At 48.0% G+C, this 23,186-nt stretch overlaps 13 protein-coding genes across 13 annotated transcripts; all 13 read right to left on the minus strand.

The window, feature by feature from the left end:
- Nucleotides 1-510: 510 nt before the first annotated feature.
- On the minus strand, nt 511-1,968 carry TbgDal_IX4530 (T. brucei spp.-specific protein; the record flags this gene model as incomplete). The annotated part of the gene is made up of 1 exon (XM_011778341.1): nt 511-1,968. One exon carries the CDS (start codon nt 1,966-1,968, stop codon nt 511-513), a length of 1,458 nt encoding a protein of 485 aa, XP_011776643.1.
- Nucleotides 1,969-4,222: 2,254 nt separating this feature from the next.
- TbgDal_IX4540 (hypothetical protein, conserved) lies at nt 4,223-6,037 on the minus strand (the record flags this gene model as incomplete). Its single annotated transcript, XM_011778342.1, has 1 exon — nt 4,223-6,037. One exon carries the CDS (start codon nt 6,035-6,037, stop codon nt 4,223-4,225), a length of 1,815 nt encoding a protein of 604 aa, XP_011776644.1.
- A 546-nt stretch (nt 6,038-6,583) lies between these two features.
- Nucleotides 6,584-6,928, minus strand: TbgDal_IX4550 (conserved hypothetical protein, unlikely; the record flags this gene model as incomplete). Its single annotated transcript, XM_011778343.1, has 1 exon — nt 6,584-6,928. One exon carries the CDS (start codon nt 6,926-6,928, stop codon nt 6,584-6,586), a length of 345 nt encoding a protein of 114 aa, XP_011776645.1.
- A 367-nt stretch (nt 6,929-7,295) lies between these two features.
- On the minus strand, nt 7,296-7,772 carry TbgDal_IX4560 (hypothetical protein, conserved; the record flags this gene model as incomplete). The annotated part of the gene is made up of 1 exon (XM_011778344.1): nt 7,296-7,772. One exon carries the CDS (start codon nt 7,770-7,772, stop codon nt 7,296-7,298), a length of 477 nt encoding a protein of 158 aa, XP_011776646.1.
- An 892-nt stretch (nt 7,773-8,664) lies between these two features.
- On the minus strand, nt 8,665-9,102 carry TbgDal_IX4570 (hypothetical protein, conserved; the record flags this gene model as incomplete). The annotated part of the gene is made up of 1 exon (XM_011778345.1): nt 8,665-9,102. One exon carries the CDS (start codon nt 9,100-9,102, stop codon nt 8,665-8,667), a length of 438 nt encoding a protein of 145 aa, XP_011776647.1.
- A 912-nt stretch (nt 9,103-10,014) lies between these two features.
- Nucleotides 10,015-11,772, minus strand: TbgDal_IX4580 (zinc finger protein, predicted; the record flags this gene model as incomplete). The annotated part of the gene is made up of 1 exon (XM_011778346.1): nt 10,015-11,772. The coding sequence occupies one exon, from the start codon at nt 11,770-11,772 to the stop codon at nt 10,015-10,017; it is 1,758 nt and encodes a 585-aa protein (XP_011776648.1).
- Nucleotides 11,773-13,422: 1,650 nt separating this feature from the next.
- On the minus strand, nt 13,423-14,805 carry TbgDal_IX4590 (chaperone protein DNAj, putative; the record flags this gene model as incomplete). The annotated part of the gene is made up of 1 exon (XM_011778347.1): nt 13,423-14,805. One exon carries the CDS (start codon nt 14,803-14,805, stop codon nt 13,423-13,425), a length of 1,383 nt encoding a protein of 460 aa, XP_011776649.1.
- A 486-nt stretch (nt 14,806-15,291) lies between these two features.
- Nucleotides 15,292-15,933, minus strand: TbgDal_IX4600 (60S ribosomal protein L10, putative; the record flags this gene model as incomplete). The annotated part of the gene is made up of 1 exon (XM_011778348.1): nt 15,292-15,933. The coding sequence occupies one exon, from the start codon at nt 15,931-15,933 to the stop codon at nt 15,292-15,294; it is 642 nt and encodes a 213-aa protein (XP_011776650.1).
- Nucleotides 15,934-16,363: 430 nt separating this feature from the next.
- On the minus strand, nt 16,364-16,966 carry TbgDal_IX4610 (adenylate kinase, putative; the record flags this gene model as incomplete). The annotated part of the gene is made up of 1 exon (XM_011778349.1): nt 16,364-16,966. The coding sequence occupies one exon, from the start codon at nt 16,964-16,966 to the stop codon at nt 16,364-16,366; it is 603 nt and encodes a 200-aa protein (XP_011776651.1).
- An 11-nt stretch (nt 16,967-16,977) lies between these two features.
- TbgDal_IX4620 (conserved hypothetical protein, unlikely) lies at nt 16,978-17,550 on the minus strand (the record flags this gene model as incomplete). Its single annotated transcript, XM_011778350.1, has 1 exon — nt 16,978-17,550. One exon carries the CDS (start codon nt 17,548-17,550, stop codon nt 16,978-16,980), a length of 573 nt encoding a protein of 190 aa, XP_011776652.1.
- A 194-nt stretch (nt 17,551-17,744) lies between these two features.
- Nucleotides 17,745-18,557, minus strand: TbgDal_IX4630 (hypothetical protein, conserved; the record flags this gene model as incomplete). The annotated part of the gene is made up of 1 exon (XM_011778351.1): nt 17,745-18,557. The coding sequence occupies one exon, from the start codon at nt 18,555-18,557 to the stop codon at nt 17,745-17,747; it is 813 nt and encodes a 270-aa protein (XP_011776653.1).
- A 426-nt stretch (nt 18,558-18,983) lies between these two features.
- Nucleotides 18,984-20,042, minus strand: TbgDal_IX4640 (T. brucei spp.-specific protein; the record flags this gene model as incomplete). Its single annotated transcript, XM_011778352.1, has 1 exon — nt 18,984-20,042. The coding sequence occupies one exon, from the start codon at nt 20,040-20,042 to the stop codon at nt 18,984-18,986; it is 1,059 nt and encodes a 352-aa protein (XP_011776654.1).
- A 472-nt stretch (nt 20,043-20,514) lies between these two features.
- TbgDal_IX4650 (hypothetical protein, conserved) lies at nt 20,515-22,611 on the minus strand (the record flags this gene model as incomplete). The annotated part of the gene is made up of 1 exon (XM_011778353.1): nt 20,515-22,611. The coding sequence occupies one exon, from the start codon at nt 22,609-22,611 to the stop codon at nt 20,515-20,517; it is 2,097 nt and encodes a 698-aa protein (XP_011776655.1).
- Between the last annotated feature and the right edge of the window lie 575 nt (nt 22,612-23,186).

A 23,186-nucleotide genomic window follows, 5' to 3' on the forward strand; every position in this document is an offset into this window, starting at 1 on the left:
TAATAGAAACCGAACAAAAACTAAAGCAAATGAAAAAAAAAGGTATATGGGATGCCAAACATGGATAAATTAGACACGTTTCAGGAGCTTGTGAGCGAACAAAAAGAAAAACAGAGAAACCAAAAACTACAATAACAAACAATGTAGAATCACACGGATGCAGCTGACAACAACAACAATAATAATAATAAACTAAATTCAGAAACCACAGTCGGTGGCCGTATCTTTTGTTCTTCTCAGAACAGAAATTAATCCCGTGAGGTTTCCGTCGCAGCCGCCGCGGGAAAAGTGCGCCAAATCCTCTTCCTTCGCACGGTGACACGAACGAATCCACCTCTAGTGCTGAATGGGGTTCCACTTGAGTAATACATTCCTTACATTCACTTCCAAAAAGGTGTGGAGTCACGCCTCTGCGCTCCCTGTTGCCATTTCTTTTTTCGTTCTTTTTTTTCCCCCCCTCCTCCCCAACACGCAAACCCAACTGGCCCACTTTACACCAACGACAAAAAATCATCTCTTCCGAGCCCCGTTCGCTGAATTTGTCCTTGAAAGATCGTTCGATTCGTGGTCCCCTTCTCCATTGAGCAACATAAACAATTGCCTTACCGCGCTATTGGAGCGACTACCACACAACGAAAGAAAATCTCCGGATACGCTTGTGGACATGCGCAGTACATCCAATCCATGCGTTTTGATGTCGTTTTCCTCAATATTTTTCTTGCGCCCACTTGATGTAGTGGAATTGCCGCAGTGTTGTAACATTTGACTAGTTTCATCGAACGCACTTGAGTGCAACGCCGTGCACGGGGGCATTCGAGGGTTAGCTGATGACACATCTTTCCTTTTCTCTTTCGCACTCGGTAATCTTTTTACATTTAAGGAGGGCGTTTGAGCCACGGGCGCTAGAAATGCTGCGTCCTCCTCCAACTGAGAGGAACCACTTTTTGTTTTTTTGCTACGCTGAAGGGAAGTGCGGCGTTTGTTAACGCTCGTCTGCACCTCCTCGACACTTCGGTCGTCAACGGATGGTTGATCAGCGGGCGCATACTTCACCTTCTTTGAGGTTCGCGTACTGTTGGCGGTGGTGGTTCGCAATGCATTGGGCAGCTCCACTGCAGGAGTGGTGTTGGATGGTGCCACGGTGGTTTGAGGTCCGGGAGCCTCTTTTGATGCTTGACTTCCTACTCCCGTGAGATTAGGAAGGCATTGCCGAACCACTTCCGGGGATCCGCATCCACTTTCACTCCCAAAGCGGTAGCTATCAAAACCCCACCAAATACGTGTGGAATCTTTCTTCGGTGGTGTTTTGTCTGTTTTTTTGTTCTTCGTTGGGCTCTTTTTGACTACCGAATCACTCCTTGAGTATCCACTCACCGACAGGTCGTTCCGCTCTGTCACTACCGGGGCGTTCTTTCCCACAAACGCGGTGGGTTGATCGGGATTGCGGTGGATGTTCGGCAACTCTGCCGCTACGTGTGCACAAGTGCCCAAATACCCCACACGCATGATATCAAGATTTCCACGGCTCTCCTCGTCTTCACTGCAATGACGCGTCGGATCCCGCATGCGAGAAGTGTGCAGAGGCGACCCCAGTGTCTCATCGCGGGCATTATTTTCCCATAGGGTTGATGTCAATGTTGCGCCCGAATAGGGGGCATATGCTGCCGCTAATGAACTCGAGTCAACAGCTGCGTGACCCGTATGGACGCGCATATCTGTGCGACGAGATCCAACATCCCTACCGCCAGGAGTCGACTCCACTGAGAAGGGCGGCGTAACCCTTGTTTCCATGACATTCGGTCGTGGTGTGCGTGACAAATTCTGCTGCAAATGGTGTTGTATGACATTGGCTAGGGGTCTTGAAGCCAACAACGCTGGGGATGGTTGACTGTTCGTTCCCTTGTTGCTCGATGTGCGGGCTGTTCCACACTTCTGACTGCGTGGTCGCTGTTGCTCAAAAGGAGACATGTCGTATATGTGTCTCTGTTGCCTGATGTGCTGCGGTATTCTTCCACTACAACGCGCACGGATTATGCAGCGGCTGATGCAACGTTTCAAAAACAAACAAAAAACAAATGTAACTCGAAAGAATGAATGTTCACGTTGACTTCTGCGTTTGAAGTGTTGAATGGGAAGCTTGGTGCGCTTCAGAACTCCCCGCCGCCCTCTGGAAACCCACGGCTTCAATGATTAGTGCCTTCTGGTTGCCGAGATTTACACCTTTGGATAGGCAAAAGCGAAAATGGAAAAGAAGATTGCTGTTACCAAACCAGTCAATAGTTATGACAGATAACACATAAAGCGTTGAGACGACTGTTCAGCATAACCCAACAGCAAATATTGAATAGATTTAGGAGAGCGCAGAGACAGACACAACAACTATAACCAAAAAAGAAAAAGTGACAGAGGATGGGGAAAGGAAGGGAAGAGGGGAGGGGAGGGGAGAAGAGGCAAAGTCATCTGCTTTACTTATAGTCGACTCTCACATTTCCATCTTCGCTTCCTTTTTTTTCTCCAACTCCCCTTCCCTCCCTCCCCCGCCCACATATATATCTATATACCAACGAAACAACAACAACAACAGCAAACAAATAATGTCGAAATTCCAAGTACACTTGTGCTTTTCAGCACAATCAAACTGCAGCGGCCTCTGATTTCCTTCCTCATTCTCTTACCTTCCTTCATACCGCAAATATAAACATATATAAATAACGGAATAAACACGGTGACGGTAGAGATAATATTTCACTTTCAGGGGATCTGGTAACAAACAAACAAAAAGAAAGAGAGAGAGAATGGGGATTCAGAACACGAGGGTATGAATAAAATAGCGACAATGACGGCGACGACATAACAGACTCGTGCAGACAAAAGTAAACTGATCATAGTTTAAAAACAAAAAGAAAAATGCGCCACACTAACGAGCTCGAAGTGGGCCAAGGGGAAAATGTGAAGTAGTTTCATCTAAATCATGAAGAAAAAAAAACATTCGCGTATTTACACGTGAGTGTAAACATATTCATACAGTCCTGCACGTGCATGCACTATATATGAGTATAAAAGGTGTACATTGGTTGCGGTATGTGAGCTGCATATAATTCATCAACTTTTCCCTTCTCTTCACAGTTACACTCGATGCGAATTTCATCCCTTCTTTCCATCTCACTTCCGTTGTTCGTTCCCCCACTTTCTTTATTTTCTCCTCCTCCTTTTCATCTTTCCTTTTTGTTCTGCTTTGAGTCCGTTTTCCTCCCTCTTCCTTTCCATACTTCTTTTTGATTCTTCCCTTCAGTGGACCATGTGGATACGGCAGAAAATGGAACAGGTAATGGAAAAAAAAAGGCAAAGACAAAGGCAGAAGCAAAGGAATACAAATAACAACGCTGCCACCAACAGGGCAGCGTCAACGAGTTCAGTAATGCAGTAAACAGACAAAAGGAGTAACAACGATGGAAACAAAAATGTTCAAGATTGCCCACTACCACACAATGACAATAATAAACTAACAATGGAATGCGTGAGTTTGGATACACACCTTCCATTGGGTTACACGAGAGTTACATTTTAAGGGCTAAACATTTGGCATTTCCTCTCTTCCCACCGGGTCTGCACCACTTATGCCTCTGTGTGACGGTAAAATATTACCCACTCCTCCCCTACATCTCCGCTGTCGTGGTCACCACTCCTGACGGTGCAGAGTTCTGCAACATCTTTATCTTCGTTTTATCTGCTCCTTTCTCGATACTTTTCCTTTTCCTGATCTTTTTTCGTTTTAATTCACTCTCTCCTTTTCCTTCTCTTGTAGCTTTGAGGGGGTGTTTCATTTGTAATTTCTTTTCTTTTTCTACAAGCACGCGTAAAAAGTCCCCTAAGCGCATCACATTTAAAACTTCTTCATCCTAACACCCTCCTTTTCTCTTGACTACTCTTAAGGAAAACACTTCCCTGATCACCTGAAGAAGCAAAAAAAAAAACCTAACTCTAAAACGGATGTGAAGACCGTACATGAACAGCTGCGCAGCTGCACTTACTGGATGTTTCACACATCACAAATATGATATTTTTTCTTACTCACAGCAAACATGAATATATATATATATATATATATATATATATATATTAATACGCCAGAACGTCCTTCTGTTCATTCCGTCCTTTGTTTTCCCCCATCCAATGACTCCACATCATCTCACCGCGTCCACACTTGACTCATTAACGCACACTACTCGGGTTTCCCCGCTTTCCAGGCGCGGAGGCGTCGTTTGCTATCTCCAGGAGACGACAAATAACTGGAAATGGATTGCACCAATGACTCTGCACCAACAACTTCCTCACCACCTCCCCGACCACCAACTGTTGTGATTTGCATAGCATTGCCCCTACCCACCTGTTTTGCCGTGTCTCCGGAGGATTGCCGCTGCGCGGCACTGCCATCCTCGTATGACTCCTCCAAACACTCCTCTCCGTTAGAATCCTTATCACTGTCAACCACCTGCTCCGTCACGACACGATGTGTGGTAACCGTACGCACCGTCACCACATCACCCTGATCTGTTTTCTGCATAGTGGTGTCGGTATGTGTATTCCGCGAGTTGCCAACGACGCGCGAGTCATGGATCACTACTGTACTGGGGACCGATGTGTGGCTGAACCGACGCCGCAGTACCTCAGGGGACACATCAGCGTTCGGACTACTTCGTGAAACGGGGATGCTCGGGCCCCTATCCGGTGTCGTTTCCCCTGTGCTGCCGTCGCCACCAGCCAGCACGGCCCCATCTGGCAGGTCATTCACAAAATCATTTAGGAACGCCATATCTTCGTTGGTGGCAACCTTTGGCCGTGGCATCCATACGTGACGAGTTACGGTGCGACCAAGTACACTTTCAAGTAGGCACATGGCTCTATACATCTTCCATGTTGCCTGTATTTTGGTTGCACACTTACCCTTCGACCAATGTTCCATACACTTTACAAGATAATCCGACCGCCGTCGTAGCTGGATAATCCATGGGTGATCGTAGTCATACACGACGCAAAGAATTCCGAGGCACCGGCGAACCAACAACAAGGCGCGGTTGTACAAGTGCAAGTCCTCGTATATCTGGGCGAGCTCAACCAGGGCCGGTATGAGGAGCTCCGACTGCCTACGGTGTCCTATTTCCACCACCTCTATACATCGAAGCAGCAGCAACTCACATGGAGATGCCTTGAGTTCACGTGTCATTTGACTGCGCAGTACAAAGTCATCTTCTGTGGTGTAATTCGGTTTTGTCACCTTCGGGCGAGGAATTTTAACCACACTCACTGTGGGGCCAACTCGCCGCCGCGGCTGCTTTGGAACGATGGACTTGAGAACCTCCTGATTCAAGCTAAATATACTAGAATCGGATAAAATGCTACTCGTAAACGAAGTATCGGAACACACACTGCTATTTGACGATGTAGGGGGCTGTGCCTGATTGTTCGCAAATGTAAATCCTATGGTGTTTCGTTCCTGCTCGTACCATATCCTCGCCATACCCACCATAGCTAACACATAGCGCTTCAGAACCATGTACATTTCCTTCTCACCTCGTGCCACGCGCGTCTCAGCGATCTGTATGGCGCGTGCGTATACTGTTTTGGCGCTCTCTACATCTCCAAGTGAAGCAAAAACGTCACCCTCCTTCTGGTACACTAATACCGCAAGATGATCGAAGCGATGGGCCGGTACCTGCTCAAGAAGTGGGTAACAGCTGTGAAGAAGCTGAAGTTTAACTGTTCCTCTCACGTCCACCAGCCGTTCGGCCTCCTTGACAGCATTCAGAACCTGCAATGTCGCCTCATCTGCTTCATCCACTACATGAAATTCCTCGTCACCTCGGGCGACCTCCTCCTTATGGGTTTTATTCGGCTTCTTCACAGCGGTATTTCGACTGATGATGGAACTTCTGCTCGACACCTCTCTGGTGTGGCCATTCACAAGAAGTTTAGCCCGTGTATTACTTTTAGCCAAAGCACTGATGGCGGCATTGTCTGACGACGCTCCAGCCCCCATTTACCCCTGATCGAATCTCTTGTTTCTTCTACAAGAATGAGAGTCCTTCACCGGTACCGCCCGCCACTACTCTAATTGTTTGTGCTACGCACGGACCTAAGAAACCTCCGCAACAATGTAACAATATATGAAAATTTCAGGACCTCACTGCAATTCTTCTCCTTCTACCCAGTTGATTCTTCCCCACCCCCCTTTTAACTTCCCCTTTGTTTCGACTTCTTGAAGTGTTACTTTCGTCTGCTTGATGTTTTATGTATTTAGAGGTAATGAGGCACCACCACTGAAGCACCCGATAATGGAAGGCAACGGAGATGCAACCTCTAATTTTGTTGTCTGCTCCCACCAAACCACGCTTGTAAACAAACAAAAATCAATTGCACACGGAAAAAAACCAGCGATAATAAGCGCAGTCGTGCAGAACGTTTGTTGATATAGGCAAAAGGCATTGTTCAATTATTGATACGGTCATGAACAATGCGGTCTGAATGAATGAAATGAAGTGTTTCACATGCATATATACGGAGAGAGGACAACAACAAGGTCCCGTTACGAAATATAACTAAACCCAAAGCTGTAAGAAAATATCAGAGCAACACGTAACACAAACAGTGGTGTTCGTGACCAGAATGACCCGAGACTAGAGGAGGAAGTGAGACCAGCGAATACCATAACGTATGAATAGAGGAGTGTCTTGGCGAAGCGCCTAAAAAAATTTACTTTTTCAATGATAAAACGCAGAAAACAGGTGGTCCGATCCCATCCATTTACACTGGTCAAGCAAGCGAGAAGAGCCAATTTACTTGTCAGGGGTTCGCTGAACTCGGGTGCTGACAGACACACTGACACAAGCACACACACACACAGAATTCGAAGGCACTTTCCAAAATCCATTAAAAATCCATTTTGATACGAAAGCCAGTAGCAGAACTGTTAACCATATATAAAATCAGCCCTCTCCTTCGCTCCTTCCCTTCCTCCTTGCTACAGCTTTCTGCATCTTATCCTTCACTTTACCTAAACAATCACCTAACATGGTACGCAGTTTGATTGCTCTCCCGTTGCTTCTCTCGCAAAAGCCAAGGGCTGTGATGAACAGGGCGAAGCGCAAAAAAAAAAAAAGAAAAAAAAAGAAGCCAAATGAGTAGAGGGCATCGTCGTTAGCATGCACGCATGTATGGGCACGCTATAGAGACGGATGCTGTGTGCAACAACCCCATCATCTCCTTACTTCATTCAGCGCGTGAGTAAATAAATATGATCAACAATCCAGGTAATCCGACGCCATCAGCAGCCCCAAAACGATATCCTGATCACTGGATGAAGTGGGATTTAGCTCACCCAGAAGCGCAAATTCGTCGGTAGAATTTACATCTGACGTACTGCGCTGGACTAAATAGCGACAAACTAGCTCCAGTATGCGGCCACTAAGCACTTCAAGAGGAATACATGGCATTGTGCCTATGTTATTGCTGGCGTGTACAGTTGTATGTTGCTCACCCCGCGCATTTGTCGGTTCCGCAAAACCACCACGCTCTGGGAGTGAATAAACAGCATCTAGCAGCATGGCCAGCATTTTGCTTTGGCGCGCTGCAACCTCAGGAAGAACGAACTCCATACCGTCATTAGACTTCAAGCAAACGTACGGCAAGGGTCTTGTGGGGGTACGAACCGCAGAACTTTTTGGTGCATCTCCTGCACGCACTGTCTGGGGCAGCAATACCCAATTGCGTTGCATTGTGCTCTTCACCTTCGTCCTATTCTGCTTTTCTGTAGTTTACAAGCGTCAGCAGCCCCTTCCCACCTCCGTAAGTGCGTGACAGTGGCTACTTAAACTCTTCTTTTTTTTTTTCCTCCCCACCCTGCTTACTTTTCTTAATATTATTGTGTCCTTGCTCTCCTTTGGTGAATTGTAATCTCCCCTCGAAGGACGTCACGTTCTTACAGGGAAAAAAAAAGAAAAAAAAGGAAAAAAGAAATGATAATGACCTCCTCTTGTCACCGTTCACTTTGGAGGAAGTCACAACAGCGAAAATGGAAAAAGGAAAAATAAGTAAAAATCAATGCTACGATCTTGTTTGTTGTTGCCTCTCACTTAACGCAGACAATAACATCTTTTCCTGTTTTTTTTTTCTGAGGGGGCTAATGTTTCCCAGGTACTTCGAAAGGTGAAAACCCGGGCAGCAACTAACGACATATGCACGCACACAAAAGAAAAAAATGTAAAATTTAACCGACCATATATATATATAAAGTCTTTTTTTTTTCTTCTCGACCCTTCCTGCACACCGTTTGAGTCTCCCCTACCTCACGTAGCAAGTTGCCTGGATATATTCGACAGAAAGGATTATACCCACCATTATACACCAAAAAAAAAAAAAACTGAGTGGTCACGAAAAACAAAACAAAAAAAAGGAGGAAACATTAACTACTGTGGGTTATCGGAGGTTTCCCCTCCCTCCCTTCCACGTACACACAAACAAACGTAAACAAAGACGTAAACGAAAATACATAAACATGTAAACCAACACACTGTCCACCTTCGTCGCGCGCTCTTGCTTAACTTTTTTTTTTTTCACCTCTCTCAAACCCCAATGCACTAAACGAACTGATGCCACTTAACGTCCCCATCATTTTCCCACGGAATTATTATTACGCGGGATGTAAATATCAGGGTCACGAAAAACTGTTGGGTTAAGCACATCGACACCGCCTTCCACCTTTAAGCGCTCTCTGACCTTCGTCACGGCCTCTAAAAGTGGTGGATGCCCAAAAGCTTCATCATATTGTTTCAACCAGTTCCGGAACTGCTGCTCATGCCTTAGCGTTGCCATGGTTTCACGAAATACCCATGCGCTCTGTTTGTGACGTGTAACGCACTCGCGCATGTCAATTAGGCGGCTGCGACAGTCGTAAAGGACGTCGAGTTCCTGGCTCTCACGAATGCAAGTCATCAGCCGCTGCCAAAACCGTTGGCAATTGTTTTCGTTCAGGTAACTTGCAGAAATATTGGTGATGTCCGACGAAAACGTGTCGTCGGGCACTTCACGGGCACCGAACATTGACATTGTTCCTTACACCCCTCTCAATTTGTATCGTCTGTGAGTAGTGGAAACAAATAAAAAGGAAACTAAGAACCTAAATGTGTGTTCCCTCTCTTCTCCTTCGTTGTTCCTTTAAAACTATAATCAACTTGTCAGGTCAACCCAACTAGTTGGATGAGGGCAAGGCAGACAGCAATTTAAAAAAAAATGGGGGAAAATAGTCGTTTCGATTTAATATTATTATTATTATTTTATTTTATTTTGTAACGGAGGATGTAGCACTTGAAAAAAAAAAAGACAGAAGCACATAAAGACAACAGAAAAGGGAGTTGCATTCATTCACCATTAGGAAATGACTAGGAGGGGAGTGGCACAAATCGGTGGGTAGCTTTAGGGATTGTACATGCAGCAAACGTGACAACATATCAAATGCTCAAAGTCTTCAGGGGGAGTCATATTTTAGAACAGGTGTTGGAATCGTTCGCGCAAAGACTCCCAACACTCCTCCTCTCCTCCTCTCCTCCTCCCTCCTCCCTCTCTCTTCATAACACACAGTATGAGATAGCCTTAGCAAGGAAAAAAAAAAAACGCTCAACTGTATCCCCTACAAAGCGGGCTATCAATATCAATAAACAATTTTTTTGTTATAAAAAGGAAAGTGAGATCAGAGGGCGTGACAACAGAAATGGATGAAAAGAGAACAAAAGCAAGTCGCGGATCACATACAAAAAAAAAAAAGAGAAATATAGTAATAAAAACAACAATTATGTATATATTTATATTTATTTATGTGCAGGTGTGTCGATAATGGCTTTCCCGCGAAACACACATACATTAGCGTACAGAGACATACACACGGTCTTTCTCGACTATTTTTGATTGCTGACATACACAAATTATCCGTAACAAAAATCTGTTTTTCAACCTCTATTGTCCTTAGCAACGCCTTGACTGACCCCTGATAATTGACTGGTACTGGGCTAACTTACGCTGGTTTCCGCGAACACTCGGCTGAAGAGGAACAACATTTTGCCTGCGCTCCTCCCCCCGTGTGTCGCCATCACGCGCCCGAGACTGTGGGGATTCCGCCAAACGCCGCTGGGAGGAGTTCTCATGCGGTGGATGTGGGAGGTGTACATTACGTCTACTTCTGTTATTTCCACCCATCCGTCCATGACCCCCTGCAACCGCCTCCGGTGGCGTGAGAATACCGCTTTCGGTCAACGACAGAGAGTTACCCTCTTCCCGCTCATTACGACGACTTCTCAATGCTCTTATGGCGTGCCTGGCATTCCCGGACGCTGGCATAATCGGTTGCAGGAAGGTTGAGCGGGATTGAGGATTCGCGGAGTCGTTGGTAAGGGATAGGGATCCTGACCTGACGGTGGGACGTGTCACAGCCACAATTTCTGGGACTCGCGTTGGCAACCCCTCCTCAGCTACGTAGTGTGCTATACGGGTAGAAGTACTCGACACAGGTGGTGATACGGATCTGTTGAGTGCAACTGGTGGCGGTAAGAAAGTTGTCCCCGCCATCGGTGTATAACGGTTTCCCCATCGCAGCTGGTCGCTTCGTTCGCTGCTTTCGTTCGCTACCTCAACTGGGCAATCCCTTGAGTTTCGATTCGTAACATCTGCACTAACAGGAGACAAACTATGAGAGGAAGGGTCAACAGCTTCATGGGTAATGCTCACATTTGACGTCGATGGAGAGAGTGTTTCGCAGCGCCGCCGTCCGCCATCTACAGTTCGATTAGGGCTGCTAACTGTCCGCGAAGTTTCAGTCCCGGTGCCATCACCCCCGCCTCCACTAATTACCTGTGCTACGCCGACAGCTGCCCCAGAGGAAGATAACTGCATTTGCTGTGTCTGTTCTTCCTCTTCTCGCCCAAGTTGCTGAGGGCGCTCCTGGTGGCGCTGCATCGTGCAGTCGACTGGAACACCAACACTTTGGGTGATTTGTTGGTGCCGACGCGGTGTGGCGCTCGGCAAACGCTCATTTCGCTCCTCTGCAACTCCAGAAAGCGAGTGCGAAGGGCATAGTGTCCAGTCACCTTTCGTTTCACCAACTTCCCCATCAACCAATCTAGATTCCCACCAGGTTGGCTGTGCCGCGTCCTTGTACTGCTGCTCCACATCTTGTAGCGTGAACCGACAGTTTGGGCACGTCCTCGTACGCTCCAACCAGTGCTGCATGCACGTCACATCAAAGACGTGACCACAGGGCAGGCAGTACACTTCAGACTGCAGCGGAAATGATTCCTGGCAGATGGAGCAAACAGTCTGACCAGATGTTTCCAGACGGTCTAACGTATCGCGGTCAAGCGTAACACGTCTCAGTTTCTCAACAGCCTCCTGGTCCAGCGGAGCGGCCACACGACGCTGCTGTTCACTGATTAGCAACTGCAAAGCGAGTGCTTGGAGAAGCAATGGACCCAACTCTGTTATGAGCGGATCTTGAGACGCGGGTGGCATCTGCTCCGTCGCGACGGCCGAAAGCGGGGTGCTTCCAGCCTCCGCTTCAACTTGGCCAAAAACCAGTGTCACTTGCTCCCTGTTTTCCGCTCCCTCTTGTTGAACCTGAAGGACGATTGGCTGCACCCCCTGGTCACGACGCAACATATGAGCCCGCACCAACTGCAGCATCATGTCGTACTCCTCCCGAAGTTCCAATCCTCGCCCATTTCCAATCATCGTATCTTAAGACGAAGCCAAATGACGCAACCAGAAAACCCAAGCAAACGAGGACAGAAAAAAAAACAAGAAAAAAAGGAGGGGATCAACTACTACTATTTAAATCTACCTACCTATTAGAAGTTATATAACGCTCTGTTATTCCTATCTTCCGCTTCTTACGCTTGAAGAGGAACGGGACCACCAACACGGGGACACTCCCTCGAGCTCTACGCACTCCTTTACGCCCCCCCCCCTCCCCAATGGGAGTTGAATACTTGCTGGGGATTTACCAGCGAAGCTTGCGCTGGCAGCTTTGTTCTCCCCGAGAACCTACAGTTTCCTACTTTTTATTTGAGTGTTGTTAGCCCCTCGGTATCTGTGCTGATAGTTCTACAAACCTACGAGGCTAAGGAAAGAAAAAAGTAAAAAATAAAAATAAAATAAGCGTATATGGGTCTCATGAGGTAAAGTGGAGCGAGATGAGCTGCGGACCGCGGTGGCGATCAATTTGCTGCGCACCAAAGTCTAACAGCAGTGCAAGGGGAGCAAAGTAAGCACACGTAAGCTATGTACGAGCACCAGTGTACGCGTATATCGTTATTGGGAATGGGAATGGGAATGGGAAGGACCATGGGATAACAAACCCATCACAAGCATTCATAGACACACATACTGACGCGAACACGAACACATACCACATACACATACACATACACAAACACACGTCAGACCTTTTGTTTCGAAGCATTATTTCCCCTCAACACGTCCGTCCTCGCAGTACGCGGAGCAAACAAAAAAAAACTTACTGTCTTAAGTCGAACCAACGCCCTCGCCTCTGTAAGCGTGTGAGAGTTGCAAAGGAACCCCGATTCCTTCTCCCCCCTGCTTTCATTTTTTTTTTCCCCCCGTCCCCTTCGTCACCCTATCCTTCAGATGAAGATCAATGGGATCTGGAATAGGCGACCCCACGGCACCCAGCGGAAAACGTAAGAGAGTTTTGCCATATCGGTTAGGTACAGAGAGAAAAAGTAACAACGGAAAAACAATTGGTTACTTAGAAGTGTGTATATGTGTATGTGTGTATATGTTTCCGCATCTATGACAGTGCATAAAGGGGAATGCATGACAGAACACCACCACCCACCACATAAACGCGTCGCTTCCCTTCCCCATCACTCTGTGAAGAAATAATACCCACACAACAAACTCGCCCACGAGCTGCGACCAGAAGTCTACCCGGGGTCAGCAAGATGTACGCGTGCATGCGTACCAAATGAGAGTTTGTTTTCGCCCACGAGCACGGAATAGTCCCCTTACTACCAAATGTGGAAAAGGATTAACCTCTCCATCAAACCGCTGCAAAGAGGTTATTCCCTTTTCCCTCAACTCCATTCTGAAATCGTTACACCGACTGGTGCAGAGACAGAAGGTTGGACAACGGACGCACACTAACAAATGCACACAAACACGCTCACCTCACGCGATACAACCAGGTATTCTTAAGACGAAACCTGAGGGAACTTAAAGGGCCTCCTCTCCCTCCCACCACCTGAGTTCCTCAAACCTCTGCGCTCCACAAATTCGCCCATTTCGGTTTGCTTTGCCATACTCGTCATTTATTTACACACACCTGCATACAGACCAAAAACGCACGCGGACATATGCTCCCTAGGCGGCAAACCAAGATTTGTACCGACCCTTCAGCTCCTGCAATTGCGGATCCGTAAGTTCCAGCGGTTTCTCGTCCTTTGCAAAGTCAGCAATCAAATTCTTCTGCTTCTCTGTTAATGATTTCGGAAGCAGAACCGCAAAATGAATAAAGAAATCGCCCGTTTTATTCTGATTTGGCCGATGCACACCCCGACCCCGGAGCACCAGCTTATCGCCTTGCTGAGTACCCACCGGTACCTTTGTTTCCACTTCACCCGTTAGCGTTGGTACCCGCACGGCACCGCCAAGAACTGCAGTCGCAAGAGTAATAGGCGTTATTACGTGAATGTCACATCCCTCACGATGAAATACTGGGTGCTCGTCAACACTTATCTCCACGTACAGGTTTCCTGGTGGACCGTTTCGAACGCCTGCCTCACCCTTGCCGCTGACCTTCAGCCGTTCCTTGTTGTCAACGCCCTTTGGAACAGGTAAGGTTTGGACACTACGATCCTTGACAATTCCCTTCCCGCTGCAGTGAGTACAAGAAGACCTGCCAGTTTCGCCCGTTCCGCCACAGTGCGTACAGTCTTGCTGCATGTGAAAGAAACCTGTGCTCATTACTTTCTTCCCACGCCCACCGCAGTGCACACACTTTGCTTTAGATCCCGAGTCTTGGAAACCACTCCCCGTACAAGAGCCACAGCGACGGAAGGTGTTGAAGGATATCTCCTTGCTGCACCCATTCACAGCTTCGAGGAAAGAGAGTCGGAGTTTGAAGTGAATGTCCGCACCTGGCTCCGGACCCTGCGGCTTACGAGTTTTGTCCTTTCCCGCACCACTCATCTTTTGAAAGATCTCCTCGAAGTCATTAAATGAAAACCCTTGCCCACCGGCAGCACCCGCAAACGGATTGGCACCCGCCCCAAAAGGATTTTCACCGCCTGCCTGAGCAAAGGGGTTAAAACCCGGACCAGCACCAAATTTATCTGCAGCACCGGAGTTTCCAGTCATGTCATACATGCTGCGCTTCTGTGGGTCAGACAAGACATCAAATGCCTGCTTCACATCAGCAAAATCCTCTGCAGCACGAGGACTGGGATTAACATCAGGGTGGAGTTGCTTCGCCTTCTTTTTGTAGGCCGACTTGATTTCTTCTTGTGTGGCGTTCCGCGCGACACCAAGCACACTGTACAAGTCTTTTTTCGCATTTGTAGCTGAAAAGCGTCGTGACACTCCCAGTCCTGCTGATACCACAGCAGTGCAAATTATACTCCCCGAAGCACAAACTGTGTTAGGACGAACTCCAGGGGCGGTAAAGTGTCTACTGGGCACAAGAGAAAATGTAGACGGTATTGCACGCCTGACGTACTGCTGGAACAAAGGACTCCGTTGCCTCATATTTCGTCAACCGCCAGATTTTCTGCGCCAACGAAAGCAAGGACTATTGCTCGCCCTCTCTCAGCACCCCCTCCCCTTTACTTCAAATACTCGTGTGTATATGCCTTCTTTTTCCGCTCCTTATTATTGTTAGTCTAAACTTCAAAAATAAAATAATACACCCCTCCACTTTACTCGTTACTTCGCTACGCGGGTCCTCAACCACTAAAATACGTCTCCTCACCCATGAAAAGAATGGCGATGCAACAAGCGCACAGAAAAGAAAATAAAGAAATGGCAAAAACAATTCCGTATACTCGAACAAGATGATCACATCCATAAAAAGTCACCGAAGCAGAAACTGAGACGCGCAAAACAGGTGTGCAACGCTTCACTCTGCTATAATTTTTTTTTGTTACTTTGGCGTAATAACCTTTAAAAAAACATGAAGACACAAACATTAAACAACAAATGTGGTTTCCGGGGCTGCGCTCGTCCTAAAACTGTTTAGGCCATGATGTTGTATGGGGTGATCTTACCCTTTGGTGTGATCAGCTTCACGTGGAGGCCGCGTTGTTGCAACTTCCCTGCGTCACGTAACTCCTCGTACTCATTTCGGAGGATGTTTGTGAAGCCCCAATATTTCGATATCACAATGATTTGCCTACCAGGGAACTTCATCTTAGCACGGCGAAGAGACTCCAGTGCCTGTGGGACGTATGTGTCCTTTGTCCTCATAGACAAGAGGATCTGACCAATCCGCACGCGGGCGCAGGTCCCATTCGGTTTGCCGTACGACTGCCGCATGCCCGTCTGCAGACGATCGGCGCCAGCACACGAAAGCATTTTGTTGATGCGAAGTACGTGGAACGGATGGGCGCGGATACGCATGTGGAAACATTCCTTGTTGGCACGCTTCACCATATACTTGTTAGCCTGAATACGGGCAGCTTCCAATGCCTCAGATGAGATTTGCTCTAGTTCACGGGACACAACATGGACACACACGGGGAACTCATCCACTGGCGCACGGCGCTTACCAATGTCGAAGGTGCGAATCCTCGGGTCCGGTACACCACGACAGAAGCGTGACTTAGGATACGGTTTGTTCTTGCAGAAGCGGTAGCAACGTGCGGGACGGCGAGCCATGACGAATCTTTTGGCCGATCAAACCACTGCAGAAACAAGAAGTATAAGAAAGTACAGACAAAGGAAAAAAAGGAAAGATGTGAGGAAAAAGTTATGTTAACATCACAATGGATGGAGGTAGGTGCGTCCTTTTCAAAGTGAAACATGTGCAAACTCAACGAAAATATTCCCTGGTACATGGAGGAGAAAGGGTGGGAGAAAGGGAAACACGCACAAAAATAACTGAATCGTGTTGCACCGATGTGCATAATTAATAAGATGCACAATATGAAGAAATAATAGGTAGAAACAAGTTGAGGCTTCTACTTATGTTGCCCCTTGATCACATAGTAAAAAAAAGGGTCTTCCTTCTTTTATAAGAGGGGAAGCAAATCAGGCGCGCGGTGGAAAGAAAAGATGGGAAAGGTCCCGACGAAAAACAGTATAAATATCATTTCTTCAGTAGTTCCTCCCCCTCCTTCAAAAATATTTTCTTGACATCAGCATACACTTCCTCCCGACTGCGGTTACCGTCAACAGTGTATAAACGCCCTTGCTTTTTATAATGTTCCACCACCGGTACGCACTGCTCAGCATTCGTCCGGAAGCGGCGACGTATCGTTTCGATATTGTCGTCGTCACGCCCAGAACCAGACGACGCACGGCCGATCAAACGCGCCTCCATTGTTTCCTCCGTACAGTCGAAGAAAAGAATGGCCTTAGCGGGCACAATGTCTTCCTCAAACATAAACATCTGATCCATTTTGCGTGGGAATCCGTCAATGACATAACCACGGGGACTGGGGTGAGTATTGAGGGCATTTTTCAACAGCGCAACTGTCAGCTCGGACGGCACAATGCCACCCTCCACGAGAATTTGAGATATTTTCTGTGCAACCTCAGTTGTTTTGTCTCGACTTGCCTGACGAAGGAGATCCCCCGCGCTGAAGTGCGTATAACCAAACTCTTCAACGAGACGGGCACAAACTGTACCCTTTCCCGATCCTGGGCCACCAAGAACAAAAAATACCTTCGGCTTCTCGGTGGATGTCATAGGAGAAGGAGTCACGTGGAGCCTGGTAATGGATGTTTTAAATCCTGCACTTTGAGGTAGCAGTTACTGTCCTTGTATATACTTTGACCTTTCTGTATAACGAAACACGGGAGTCCTTTAAAAATTAGGAGTGCTACTAATGTCACAAGGTGATCAATGAGTGTAAGTCGCTCAAACGAAACCAAACAGTAGGAAATGTGCTTGAGCGAATTGCGCCACACCAGCTGCATTTGTAGCACACTGCGACCAAACTCAATGTCACTCACAAGTACATGGCCGCCATTCCCACTTTCGCGTGCGGCGTGATACAAATTCAGCCACACCCACATGCAATGGAACTTGGTGGAGTTCATTACCTCTTCCAGGCGGCTGGCACCCCGCGGTAAAGGACTCCAAAACCGGCCCCACGCACTACCACCCCTCAGCAATGATACCCACAACGACGCGACGCAACAAACGGAAAAGGGTGAGAGAAAGCGAGGGATAAAAACTAAAAGACTAAAAAAAACAGAATGTGAATCATTAGATTGGCCGCACGAAAGTCCGGTAATGTAGCCACGGAAGAATAAACCAACGATGAACATTTCTCCTTACTAACTCCCTTCACCGACTTTCACTCCATTTAAAAAGACAGCCCCGAAGCCCCCCTCCATTCCGTGTGTATTCTAATCCCGTTGCACACACACAAAAAAATAAATAAATAACAAAAGGACTGAATGGTACGAGGTTGTGAATTTTCTAGATTTCCTTCTACCTAAACGAGGCATCCAAATTATACTTATCCTCGGCGCCTCCGACTGTTGCCCCGTGCTGGTCGGCCACAGGCATCTACGAGTTGCCCTCGATCATTCCGCCGAACGTAATCACCCGGCCGCCGGTACCGCGTGTCAATGAGGCAGTCCACGATCGCCTCCTGAGCTGTCCGACCAACGCAGTGACGTAGCGCGTACTGTCGATCCCACTCACGACCTTTAGGTGCTACACGACTGTATTCATCCGTCATGATCTCTAATTCGGATGGTATTTCCTCTGCTACGGGTCGCACCAAAAGAACACTGTCATCCTTTAAAACCCCAGGCTCTGTTGGGGATAGTTGTTCACACGAGCTGTCGGAATCCCAGCACCTCTCAGCGTCTGCTTGAATGCTGTTCAACCCCTTTGCGCAACGACGAATGGGAGAGTCCATACGGCCTGAGTCAAACAAACCGCTGGTCCCCTCCGGAATGGAACTCAATGGAACTCTCCCAGCGATCAGTTTTTCCCTCAGTCGCCGCTTGGTTTTTGATACGGTGTTACTCTTCCGTACACGCGGCATCGTAAACCAACTATAGTCGTAGTCTCTGTCAGCCGGATTGCAAGACAGTGCCGCGGGTATGCTGTCAGCGTACAAGCGATAATGATGAAAAAGACGTGGGCGCGTCAGGAATTGACGAGGTGGAATGGGAACAAAAACCGGTGATGACTGACAACATTCGCCCACATATCCCACAACAGCTCCATTTTGTGCGGCAGAGTGAAGCCGGCGGCATCGGCGGATGGTGGCTCCTTCCCACCGTGTGAGATGACTTTGTGAGCTGGTGTGGGTGCTCATTCCCCGGTGTCCAGTGCTGGTTCAAGACTCACCACCTCTTAACGTTGGTCTAGCTTTTATTGCAGCAATTTTGCAGTTGCATTTAGGTTGCAAAGAAAAAAAAGAGGGCACGCAGGCGGCAGAAGGAGGTTACACGCATATGAGTTGAGATGCCTCCCCAGATTAACTTTTCTTTACGCGTAAAAAAAAAAAGAAATGATAAGGGTATTTCACACCTACCTGATAGTGAACGATGAACTGGACACCAAAGAATAACTTAATGAAGAGAGAATAAATAACGTCACGATCTGAGAGGGATTTGCCTTTCGCTAACTTCCTCTCTAACTCTGTTAATCATGTGTCTGTTCACCTAAAACCGAAAATAAACGATAATTTGCCGCCACGCACTTAACATACCGGTGGTGATAACCGGTCAAAGGTCCTCGTCTACTCCACAGGTTGCAAAGACGGCCTTAATGACTGAGGGCACAAAGAACAGTGCGGAAGGCCGCAACAGACACCGGGCACACCAAACGTATAGACCATGTCCCAACGCTCTGTTGCCGACCCCGCCGGCTTCGTTTCAGTGACGAGGAGGGCATCGGTGCGTTCCACCGCTGCTTCTCTCCGCGCATTCGCACCTTCATCCACAACGGTAGGAAGTGGGTGACTCACGTTTGAGTCCCCATTAACTCTTAAAGAAGAAGATGGCGGTCGCGTTTGTGGTGCAAACCTCACCATCCTGGTAGAGCCGCCCTTTGGTCTCATATTTCCATCCGTGCCATCCGCCAAAGTGGCATGAAGCCCTGCTTTCGCTGGCTTTGCACTACATATCGGGTCACTAGGCCCTGCCCTCGACGCCCATTCAGGACAATTCTCTGAATCGTTGTTGCACAAAGATGAACCTACGCCGGAACGAGGGGCCCCGAACATCGATGCAGCACGGGGATAAAAATTATCGCACTGCTCTGTCGGTGGTGTATCAGGGGGTGCAGTTGGGACATTTAGAAATCTGGCGGTTGCTCTCAGGAATGGGGGGAGGAAAAGTACTTCGTCACCCTCCTGCTGCCGCGGCTCCAGATTCGTAGAGAACTTTTCAGTCTCATGAACGGAGTTGTTCAGCAGCAGCGCTGAAGACGGGGGAATATCCTGAGCCAGTGGGATCGGGTGCCTCTGTTGCTCCGCTCCATAACTGCTTGACAGGAGAGGCCGTACTGACCGACGACCGGCGGCCACCTCTCGGATGTTGACAGATTCCGCGCTTTCCCTGCCACCTGTTCCGATGCTGTAAGGGTTTACTTCGCCTTCCTCGTGTGCTCGCACCATATGGAGTCCCGAACCATTCAAAACGCTCCCACGTCGAGGTTTTCGAGAAGTGCTGCAACCTTTCGTCCCAATTGTTTTTTGCCCCTGACAATAATGCCGAGGCCGGCAGGAAACCTTGTACACTGTTGTGTCGAGGACCGTCGCGTATGGTTGTAGAAGTATATGTTCATTTCGGACCATGCCCCCACAGCGTGCACGCTTACCTGGATTAGGGTAGTGAAGAGTTGAAAAAAAATACTTAATAAACCGATGACCATAAGAAACGATGGACCCTCTCTGCAGTCGGTAAAACTTAGAAAAAAAATAAATAATAAATTGAGAGGAAACATCCGGAAGTGCAGAGGTGCATTTCGTGAAAGCTTACTCTTCGCGAATTGGGAAAGAGAATTAAGAGATGTTACAGTTTCATGAGTGGCAGTGCCTAATACGCAATAATGCTCAGCGGCCGCCAGAAGGGAAAAAGTGACCACTCGAAGCACCCGTAACACCGGAGTCAGATGCGATTCCTGAAAACAACCCTTGATCAACTTTATCGTCTTTCTTTTCCACTATCCTTTTTCATTTGATCAACTAGGTTTATTACGGAAACAAGCACCTCAACCACAAGGTGACGTGCTACGCAACCCCTTTCCACTTGCCCCTATTAGTTAGATCATCCTTCACTGTTCAGCAGGGGCCACACCACACCACGGAGCAACGGCATTCCTACCTTACTCATATCAAACCCTTCAACAACTAAACTTGTTGCCTCTCGAAGGGCAGTGGCATGAACCACAGCGAAGCGTAATGAGCAACGTTTACCTCCTCCACATTCGCAGGCTTCGTCACGATTACGTAACGCCATGTCGTGATCCTTGACAACAAAACTCCGATAATCCTCATCAGCGATGAGTAATCCCACCGTGTCCGCATGGGCAACAAGGCAAAGCTCCAGCACGTCCGCATCACACACGCCAAAAACAACCCATTCCTCCCCGTCAAACGCACCAAAAAAATGGGTCAGCAGCGACTCTTGGTTCTTGCTTCGCGTTATGGGTCTTAGTAACATGTAGCCCACACCAACAGGTGTCATTTTTACAACCACAAACAAACTATCCAGAGGATCCCTTCCACCTTTAGATGAGAGTTGACTACACCATACAATGTCACCTGCCGCTATTCCGTGGCGGTAGTCGCCTCGGTATGGTTGCCAGCGTCCAACTGGTTGGCGTGAGTCGAGCAGCGCAGCAGCGGCGTACGGGACAAGGTGCCCATCACAAACTGCCCTCCGTTCCAGTTGCGCGTCGTATTCCTCGCCGTAAGACCACGTCAACAACTGCTCTCCGGGTTCTATATCAGCCGTGGCAATGAAGAAAGGGATAGTGACAAGGTGACTCTCCTTTTCCAATAAAGTAGCGCGCCCCATAAGCGTTGTTCCGCGATTTGCCTTCCCACATTTATTAACGCGCTCCCTATGTAGCGAAGGCCTGCGCTTTTTCACGCAGCTTCGGAACCTTTTTGTTATTTTAACCTTGCAATGAGCGTCTTCCGTCCCTTTAGATAGCTTCTTTGAAGCTTCTTTAAGTGGAGAAAGCTCGCTCGGAATCATTAGCATCAGCGAACACAGCTCAACATTTCCGAACTTGCTTAAGTTATAACGATGATTGGCGTAGCGCATAAGGCCTTGACCAAAGCACACAACATGCTGCCCCAGTCCCAGTGCATATGTCGCATCGTTTAATGGGAGTTCATGTGAAGTGGCGGATGCGTATTCATTGTTGTGTGCGGTAGAGCGTAATCCGTGGGCCGACTCTTTGTGTGAATTAGGCAGAGAGGAAGAATAAATTCCGTTGCATGCTTCCCCGACGTTGTTGCGGGCCTCTAAAGCTTCGGTTGACACGGCAGGACCACAATACAAGAAACAGGTGCCATACGGTATCGGATGTACTGCAAAAAGGCCGTACTGTCCCTCACCAAGCTCTGGTGTTTCTTTTATGTCCAGTAGTGTAAACGGGAAACCACCAACGGGTTCAGCCCCCGCGTGCTTTCTGCCAATACCGTGATAAAATGGAAGTCCTGTCGGCCATCGGGGAAACCATTTTTCTCCATCCGACACACTCTTAGTGGGGTTCACTTCATCAATGTGGCGTCGCCCGAACGTTCGTTCGTACCATGCTGCCTCATCCAAACACCGATGGTACGAACGAAGGCACAAACGCACAGTGTCACCACTTTTAATAATGGTGGACGCCACTATAGCCAAAAGCGTTGCGCGAGGAAAAGCATTTTGATCAACTGATGAGTTGCCCGGGAGGCCATAGTGAAGGGCGATGCAGCGGGCGTTCGGCCAACAAAGTGGATCGTCTATTGGGGCGTTCCCGTGCTTATTCGTATCTTTAACTGCCTTCTGTACGATCTTATAGAAAAATGCATCCCCTTCCACTGCGAGTACCGAATGACGCAATCGCTGGCGTCCCGTGAAAATGTCTCCATCAGGGCGGTGTCGACTCGCATTCCCAAGGTTCACGCCGATCATGCTCAGTTGTGCAGCTTCGCGCAAATGCACCACTCGTTCTTCACTGCTGTATCCAAAATAAGCCGAGAGGAAACGGCCATAGCGCTCCTGGTGAAACTTACAAAGGGGATTTCTACTTGTTACTCTCCCATCTCCCCTGTCTTTCTTCCCTCTAGTGGAGGAATAACTGTAACTCTGACGAAACATTTCACCACTGCAGTCACATCGCAACTCGGGTGAAGGCAGATCTTTCATCTCCTCCCTCTTAAACACACTTCACGTCATTCAGCTTTGCCATAAACGTCGCGTACATCGTTAGTTTGAAAGGAAAATTAAGAAAAGGTAGTGTTAGTGAAAGAAGGATACGTGGTAAATGAGGTGTGTGACTGTGTGTGTGCGGTGTGGAGGTTGCAAAGTAGTGCGACTGGGATACAATCAAGGGTCAGTTGCCCAATAAACCTTGAAGGCAGGCCCTAGCAGATCTCCCCGTTACGAGCGCAGGCAAGACAAGACAGGGGGAAAAAATTTAACAGTGAAACTGAAAAGAGCACGAAAACTACAATTTGTCCCTTCCAGGCAATGGCAAGGGTAACCTTTCGGTGAGATGCTCTTCCCCAATCTATGAAAGGTGGCCATGGAATCGATTTCCTCATGCAGGGGTGGTGCTTTTCTCCAAATTTTATATGCCTGCGAGAATGGCTACATTTTGTGGGCAGCTGCCCTTAAATGAACAGCCAAAAGAGAAAGGAGAAAAGGAGGAGGGAGGCAAATACCACTGCAAGTCAGCAGTCGCCCGGCAGCCTTCCACAGAGAATGTGAAGAATGTGCAA

This window comes from Trypanosoma brucei, chromosome 9 (genome assembly GCF_000210295.1).
Source record: "Trypanosoma brucei gambiense DAL972 chromosome 9, complete sequence".
NCBI classification, from domain to species: Eukaryota; Euglenozoa; class Kinetoplastea; order Trypanosomatida; family Trypanosomatidae; genus Trypanosoma; species Trypanosoma brucei.